Source organism: Mytilus trossulus, chromosome 14 (assembly GCF_036588685.1).
Source record: "Mytilus trossulus isolate FHL-02 chromosome 14, PNRI_Mtr1.1.1.hap1, whole genome shotgun sequence".
NCBI lineage: Eukaryota > Metazoa > Mollusca > Bivalvia > Mytilida > Mytilidae > Mytilus > Mytilus trossulus.
In genome coordinates this window covers 61,691,760-61,701,157 of record NC_086386.1, presented here as the reverse complement: position 1 = coordinate 61,701,157, position 9,398 = coordinate 61,691,760, and the positions used below count along the sequence as shown (strand labels likewise).

Here is a 9,398-nt window from a genome sequence, read left to right as displayed (position 1 = left end):
TAATTGATTCCATTTTTTCTATGCATGTATCTAAGTTAGAACAAACCATTTCATCAAAAGCGTTAAATTTTAAACCTAAGGTTTTAAAACCATCTGTCCATTTAATAGGAAGGGAACCTTCTTTGTTAAATTCATTTCTTCCAATCCATGTTGCTTCGGTTTTCGAAAAATTGACTTTTAACCCTGAACACTTCTCAAAATCATTAAAGGAATCTAATAAAATTTGCGCAGAAAATACATCTTTCAAAAAACAAGTGGTATCATCAGCCAACTGTGAAATTTTTATTTCAGTATCCCCAATTTTTATACCTGATATATGGTTGTTCTTACGAATATTTATTGCCAGCAGTTCAACGGCCAAAATAAATAAAAAAGGAGACAAAGGACACCCTTGTCGAACACCTCTCTCAATTTTGAACGGACTAGAACTAAATCCATTATTAACGACAAGACTAGATATATTTGAGTATAAAGTTAAGACCCATTTCCGGAACTTGCTACCAAAATTAAAACAAGCCAATGCTTTTTGAATAAATTTCCATTCTAGCGTATCAAACGCCTTTTCGAAATCGACTAGTAATATAAGCCCTGGATAATTTTTTAAAGTAGTAAACAATATAATATCAGCAATTAGTCGTAGATTTTCACCAATATATCTACCAGTCACATATCCTGTCTGATCCGGATCTATAAGTTTCGGAAGAAATAATTTCATTCTTTCCGCAATAACTTTGGCTAATAATTTGTAATCAAAATTTAAGAGAGAAAGAGGTCGCCAGTTCGACAAGAGTGTTCTATCTTTATCTTTCTTTGGAATAAGAGTCAAAATACCCCGTCTTTGGTCTATTGAGAGGGTTCCGGTCTCGAAGGAATATTCATAGCTTTCCAAAACATATTTTTTTACATCAATCCAGAAAAATTTGTAAAACTCAGCGGTAAGCCCATCTGTACCAGGGCTTTTATTATTTTTAAATGTTTTTAAAACTTTAACGCACTCAGATTCTGAAATATCTGCATCGCATATATCCTTTTCCAGATCAGTTAGCTTAGGAATAAAATTTAAATCAAAAAAGTTAGAATCACCTGAATATTTATCAGGGTCTTCTTTTGATGAGTACAGATTTTCGTAGAAATTTCTCTCTTCGTTTAGAATTTTTTCTTGTGACAATATTTCAATGTCGTTTACAACTAATTTGTTAATACATTTATTTTTATAATTACGTTTTTCTAATGATCAGAAATATTTTGAATTTCTTTCATTGCCTTCGCAGTGCTCGGCATGTGATCGTATAATAGCCCCTCTTGTTTGATTATTTACTATTTGCTCTAAATCTTCTTTAACAATATCTAATTCAATTAAAAGTGTATTTATATCTTTATCTAAATATGTACGAGAGAGATTTTTCTGAATTTCGTCTAGTCGTTTTTTTAAACTGGACTCTCTTTCCCGCAATTTCATGTTTTTATATTTGGAATATTTGACGGTTGCGCCCCTTATTTCACTTTTAATGGTATCCCATTTTAAATTTTTATTTTCTAAATTTTGATATTTATCATCACATTCTGATAAAGTATTTTTGACTATATCCACATAATCTTTGTCTGTCAATAAACCCGAGTTGAATTTCCAGAAACCGGGACCTCTCTCACTAAAGTTTTCGCCTGACAGTGTCAACTTGATAAGACTATGATCAGATTTTATAGACGGAACAATGGATGTTTTTGTAACACTGCTTGACAAAAAATTCGATATCAACCAAAAATCTAAACGACATTGTATAAGCGGGGTTCTTTGACGCCAAGTATATAATCTAGAGTCAACATTTTTTGTCCTCCAAATATCACATAAGTCAAATTCTTCTATAAAATCTTCTAATTTACTCGTATATTTGACAGGTGTGTTATATTTTGAACCACCCATTTTGTCTAAAGATGGATTTAGTATCGTATTAAAATCTCCACCCAAAACGAGATTTTGTTCTAACTTTTCATTTAATAAAATCTTTAATTTTTCAATATATTCAATTTGGTCATTTTCAAAGTTTTTGGTCGGTGCATAATAATTCACAAAAACAAAATCTGTGTTATCAATTTCAACAGTTAGAATGAGATACCTTCCGTTTTCATCTGCAATTTTTTCCTTTAATATATAATCTGTTGAGCCGTTAAACAAAATAGCAACACCTTTAGAGTTCGTTTCCCCGTGCGAAAAATAAATATCTCCACCCCATTCCCTTTTCCATAAAGTTTCATACGATTCAGTACTGTGTGTTTCTTGCAAGAAAATGATGTCGCTTTGAAATTTTTTTAACCAAAGAAACATGGATTTGCGTTTAAAATCGTTTCCAAAGCCATTTACATTAAGAGAAGTTAAATTGATACAATAATTAGCCATTTTCTAGTTTTGGCTTTACAGTCTTATTATTTTCATATGTGATACACTTAACGTAGTTGAACATTTTATAACTAAGTAGAAACAAAATACAGAAAAACATATCAAATATACAATACAATACAAAAAGAGAGAGAATTCTCTCTGTTCGGTCTGCCTGACCTAAACCATATAATTAATGTTAATGTTTGTTATATTCATTGTTCATTCTCAATAAAACGCATGTAACTTTCATTCATTAATAAAAACAAAACACTATAGGTTTACCAGTTACGGTTTAAAGTACATGTAACTTTCATTCATACATAACAACATTACAATTTACAACCTTTACTATAAATGACCCAATTACAGATTGAAATACACGTGCACAGGTACACAGACATTCTTGTTGATAATTTTGTTTACCTTTTCTTGCCGACGTACGAATATGGGACACAGTTATATAATGGCAAATATATGTATTTTGATAGAACTGTGGATTGCATTGCATATCACTGGATTCATGTTTTTGCATATATATATATATATATATATCGGATAGTTTTTTAAGATTTGCATTGGGTGCAAAACGTATAAAAAATGTTTAATATATACATTTTTGTTCGCCAACATTGCTGGGGATCGAAAGGATATTCTCACTTTACAAAAAAGGAAATGAGAATTCATTTTACAGAATACCAGTATATTGGATTATTCTAACGTGTGTATGTGCAATTTATGTAAATATAGTGTCAACAACAACAAAAAAGTGGGATTTTTTTTTCTCCCGGGATTATAGTAATACACAGGGAAGATGATTACTTTTATGATGTCTGCGTGCCTGTACCGTGAGTAAATTTTTATATAAAATTACAATATACGCTGCATGTATTTTATTGACTTATTTTAATTCATGGTGAAATTATTTCGGATAAAGTTGTATGTAAATTTAAAATTCATAAAAAGTAGTTTTATCTACAGATTACCTATTAAGGTAATTCATGTGAAATTTGCTTCTTTATAACTCACTGGAATAATGAATACTCTTTTTAAAAATAAAATAGAGAATTGAAACTCTTAAGATACTTTGAAAATAGTAAACATATAGGATTTTAAAAGAGAATACATGAAACTAAATATATAATATCTAACAAATTTTAAACCTGAAAGAAGAAAAAAAAATGACATTCAGCATACTTCGCTGCATGTTTATTGTCTATCAAGATGAGTTCAAACAACAGTAAATTAGTTTAAAGTTTTTATTGTTTACATTTTGCGGAGAACCGATTTTACTCCCTCCAAGATAATATTGTTTTTTCTTGAACCTATCTTTGCTGTACCAGATGGAGGTGTACGTGAGGAAATGATAGTTATGTTGTGTGCATCTATTTCTTTTAAATAGTCAAGTATCCTTGATCCAATTCCGTAGTCTCTGTCGTCATCGTACCCGTCGTGTGTATGTCCGTCTTTGTCTGTAAACCGATATACCAATGTGTTGTATGTACATGCAGATACTGGGCCCTGCATTATTTGTCGGGCAGCTTCACGAACTTCTGCGTATGTTGTGGTGACAGCAGCTGTGACACAATAAGTATGACCATTGTCACTAACTTCATTAGAACTAGTTTGCTCAAATGTACCAAATTTAGACTTGTTACTGGCATCAAAAATAGCTAAAGCTTTTGGTGTTGACACTTTTTCCACATATTTAGATCCACTTTTGATGAAGAATAAACTGTTTCCTTTAATTTTAGTGCCCACATCTACTTCTTTGTACTCCTTTTGTTTTTGTACTAGTCTTTTTCTGTTTTCACGCATATCGTCTGGAAACTGTGGAGATATGTATATGCCATTTAGTAACTCTTTGTTTTGTTTGCCTATTGTTCGTGCAGTGTTTATGACATGCTCCCGGTCATTGTAGTCATGGAATTTAACAACTATAGGACGGGTGCTGTTTTTATTTGTCTGGGTCCCTATTCTGTGGGCTCGGTCAATTTTAATATTTTCAGTTATTTTCAAAACATTTTTAAAAATCAATTTTAATTCCGCTATTACGTTTTCGTCATTTCGTTCATGAACCCCTATTACTATAGCATTTTCCCTCATGCTGCGTTCAACCAGGTTTGCTATTTGACTTTGTTGACAATCAAGTCTAGTTTCTAAATGTACCACGTATGACTTCATTAGATTTAATTCCGTTGTCAGTTTTGTATTTTGATTTCTGACTTCGGCTATCATAGTTGTTTGGTCTTCAGTTTCTGTTGCCACAGCTTGAAGTCTGTCTTCAATGCCATCTTTGGCGTATATGTCATTTTTAATACCATGTATTTCTTCATTTTGGTTTTCAAATTTTATTATAAGACTGTTTAATGTTTGTTGTATGCCTACTATGCCACTTAGAAGTTTGTTATTAAATGTTTGATCCTCAGAGTATTCACCGAGGTTTTGTTCGAGTGAGCTCTCTGTCTCCGTCATGTTAGTATCCGCCATTTTTATACCTGTGGTTTGTTTACTATTAAAAGTTTCTGTCTCTATTTCTCTTTCACGCTTACGAGTATTTTGTTTTTCACTCATTACCTTTATTCATTACTATCAAAGTAAGTTTGTTATGTGTTGGTTTCAGAAAAATTCACTGTTTCACCATGTTTAAGTTGAAATTATCAGGCAGGTCGAGCAGAGAGAAAAAAAACTCAACCATTCATTTCCAAGGGCAGATAAGGTTGCATTTTTATTGTTTTAAAAAGATTTAACGTTTAAAGTAAATTCCAACACATCCGAATGTAAAAGGTGTACTCGACTTTTAAAACAAAATAATATTTTTCTATAATTTATTTGAAGATAATTTGATGTTGGCAGAAATTCGTATCAATGATCTATTTTTCAAAAGTAATTTCTCGTCTTTACCTATACCAAATTATGGGGCGAGGTTTTTGTTTAAGTATACCTGAACTCATTGTCATTGTCAAAACCATGAAAGACAACTCCTAGGAATCGTATGATAGGTAAAGATACGTATATATACGTGGTCTAATGACAGTCAGTGAAGTTAAGGCAGGAATCTCAATAATCACGTGATATATACAAATCATGATTTCTTTCGTTTTTAATCATCTTAGGAATATTTGATATTGATAAAATTTATCATAATTGGGTTTCATAGTTTTTGGAATACTAAGTTAAAACTTGAGTAACGCATTTAACAAAATTAATTGGTTAGCAATAACCGGTCCCGTTACGTGCGTACGTCGAGTTAGGTACGTATGTCATTTTATTGGAAATCTCTAATAGGACATGATATATACCTGCATAAATACTTTATTATCTGTAAAATTATCTGTAAAACTTAAAATGTACAATAAACTTGATTCTTATATCAAAAACAAATATCATAATAATGTTATCACATTTTCCTTTTGTTGAATTAAGGTTCATCATAACAAATTGACAAATATGGCCGTATTTTTACCTCAAAAACTACTCTGTGTACAGACTTACCTGTGCTGTTTGAAAAGTTTTAATGCCTAGCATCCACTAGATATATAAAAGTTAAATGCATTTTGTGTTTAAGAAAGATAAAATCTTTCTTGGTTTTTGCTGGGCATTTTTTTTCCTTTCTTCAGAAGGTGCAAAAATAAACAAACACCTGCATTACTTTGATACTGTCCACTCACTGACTCAGATAAACTCTTTAACTCACATATAGTTCTGAAGATACCTGGTGTCTATGTCAATTAAGGACAATGAAAACAATACAAACCGGTTTTTTACCTGAGGGAGCATCTCATAGTTGTTCCACAACTTAGTCAATTTTCACACCTTTTGCATGAAGGAAAAAAAATGCCCATCAAAATCCAAAAGAGATTTTATCTTTCTGAAACACAAAATGGATTTAACTTTTTTATATCTAGTGGATGCTAGGCATTACAACTTTTCCAACTTTACAGGTAAGTCTGCACTCAGAGTAATTTTTGGCATGTAAATACAGCCATATTTGTCCGTTTGTTATGATGAACCTTAACAAGATTGCACGCTTTGTCATCCTTAGCTATATATAGTATACTCCTTTTTCAAAGTATTGAAGAATAAGAAATGAGTGTCCAACAGATCTGAAAAGTGCTCACATATTTGAAACTCATCAATAGCGAACTGCTGCAAACAGTGTGACGAAAAATAAAAAAATGAATTAAAAATATTTAAAAGTTCAGAATATCAGCAAATCGAGAATTGGTACGGACGAATCCGAAGTGTTTCACCACAAATATCAACTGAGGGTACAGTTCGGTCTCAGAAAAGTGTGTTATTGTAATTACCAGTTATCAAAATACTTAGTCTAGTAATTTGAATGCAGTTTGTATTTTCTGATGTTCTTATACATTAGGCATGTTTAGTTTTGGTATTGATTCTGTTGAATACGTACCTGGATTCTGATTGTTTAAGTAGATTAGCTTTTTCTGCAAGGTTAAGTTGCAGTTTATCTTTCTCTCTCTGCAAAGTCATTTGTTCTTCTGTACTTTCTTTTATCCTTAAATACAATGTATCCCTATTATCAATGACGATACACATTAAAGACTGATTAAACAGTATACCTCAGTGTTTTCTTGTAGTTTTCTTAAGATATACTACTTACAAAATAAAATTATCAGTAAAAGATTGAAATATTAATACTAAATAGACTGTAGACTTTAATTTACATTACATTACCGAAGACATTAAGGAAACGCCAGGCAATGACATTCATCAAGGCATATGGTGAAATTAAGATATCACGTATATACAGCACTTGTTATAAATATTACATCTCCTATTTGAAAACAATGCTGACATATGTCTGCCCCTACTTGTCACTTAGTCAAGTAGTCATTGGTGGCCTTCGGCTGTTGTCTGTTCCATGTCCGGGTTGGTTTTTCTTTGATCCATTCCCCATTTCCATTCTAAAGGACAAGGTACGATAAGCATTAGAGAACGGCCCCCTAATTTCGTTCAAATTAAAAGTGACTTGCCATTAATTATAATACATTATTCTTAAATTTTAAAACCTAATAGTATATTTTTGTTAACATCAATAGATTTTTCAACTTCCGTTGATAGTATTCATGCTCTGTTGCTGTAAAGACCTCAAGATTCGCGAAAAGGGCAGAAAAATGGCAGTTTCCAAACCTTTTTCTGCATTTTTAACTATGAGCGTACCTACGACCCACGATCATATTTATACCAGACATTCCTTGTACATTAATGTTGATGTAGTTCAAATATTTTAGTGGGTCGTAAGTACGCTCATAGTTAAAAATTAAAAAAAGTGACAAAAAATCGTCGTTGTTTTCATTGAATCATCGAAATTTTTAACCGAACTGCGGACCGGAGATGATTTCCGGTATTTACTAGATCTGACGACGGAAAAGTATTCCTGCTACGCTATAATAATAGCTACTTTCTTTAGGACGAAAAATAAACATATATTTGAGACAGGAAAACAGGATATTCATTTACTCATTATTCTTGAATTTAAAGTGACATTTTAGCAGACCGTCGAAATCTGACCCAAAAATAAACGGAACTGTGATAAACTTCAGAGAAATACTGGGAACGTAATTGTGAGTGATTATAATAACTGGTTCATACTCAAAAAGTGCATATATACGTATTTTGTTTCATAATTGACGAAATCGTCGCCCTGGAATGTTTTAATCTCCGTTGACACTTTTGTGAAAAGTGCTTTCTTTCACGTCCGCATTTCTACCAAGTATGGCATGCCAAGTTAACATTTTAGACAATCATTTAATAAAAATACAGATGGCGAAAATAAACTACAGAACTGTGAATAATAACATACACTGTAATTCATATCACATAAGAGGGGAAGGGCAGGGGTAAGGGAGACAGGGAGAAAGGGGTAGGAGAAAGTAGAAAGGGGGTACGAGAACAGATAGGAAGGCTGGGAGAAAGGAGAAAAGTTGGAGAAAAAAAAATATGAAAAAATAAAATATCTCTCTTTTTTCCGGTAAATTAAAAAAAATCAAATAAGGAGAAGAGGGATAGGAGAAAGGAGAAGAGGCCTGGTAGGAGAAATGAGATGAGGGGTGGGAGAAGGGAGAAGGGTACCCCCTTTCCTCCCCCTCACATAAGAAGACACCATGTGACCATTTTAATTAGTTATTTGTGTAAGTGTAACAATAATCAAAATTAAACAAAACTATCCCACACTTTTATGATCTAAATTATGTATCTTGAGTTATTTTTTTTGGTCATGGCGTTGAATTTATTGGACTTATTATTTGTAATTGTCACCCGCCTTCCCGTTGTTCTGTCTTGACGACAACTTGGTGCTACTTCGTATTTCGTGTTTGCAAATCATTCTCTTCATATCTTTCCGTTAAAATTTGCATGCATAAAGTATTTGTCACTGGACGGTCAGAAAATAACATTCAATCAATCATATATCTTCTAAAATAACAGCACTTCATGTATTATGAATTTAAACATATTCAAAAGAATAAAAGCTTCTTTTATTTTTTAATCAGATATTTACACGTCGAAGAAAATAAAACAAGTATTGAATATGAAAGGAAGAAAAACGCATCATAATTAAACATATCTTGCTTGTAAGACGTGTGTTTCGCGTACAAAAGACTCATCAGTGACGGTCGAATAACAGAATGTCAAAGGGCCATTAAAGGCTCAAAATTCCGATTTTTTTTGTGAATAAAGGTTATTTGTTCCTGAATATATTATCCGTAGTTTTTGCAAACAATATAAAGTTTTGTTAACAGTTAATTCATAAAAGTTACTATTTCAATAATAATTCACAAAGTGCTCACTTTTGGACATCATGTTGCTGAATGGGTTGTTTGTTTCATTAATTTTTAGTGTGCTATAGCTTAAAAGGTTACAGTCCGTTGGAAGACATATTACCCTAACTTGACACTCCGATCCAACTAGTTTTTGTTCTTACCCCTTAATGCCAATTGATTGACGGAAATCAGCAAATACCAATTTTTAAGTCTTAAGTTTGACCAGGTCGGTGTCA

The 9,398-nt window shown here is 32.1% G+C and overlaps 1 protein-coding gene across 1 annotated transcript; it reads right to left on the bottom strand.

The window, feature by feature from the left end:
- Nucleotides 1–3,640: 3,640 nt before the first annotated feature.
- On the bottom strand, nt 3,641–4,864 carry LOC134697958 (uncharacterized). The gene is made up of 2 exons (XM_063560242.1): nt 4,463–4,864; nt 3,641–4,204 (listed from the first exon to the last, which is right to left on the bottom strand). Exons 1-2 carry the CDS (start codon nt 4,862–4,864, stop codon nt 3,641–3,643), a joined length of 966 nt encoding a protein of 321 aa, XP_063416312.1.
- Between the last annotated feature and the right edge of the window lie 4,534 nt (nt 4,865–9,398).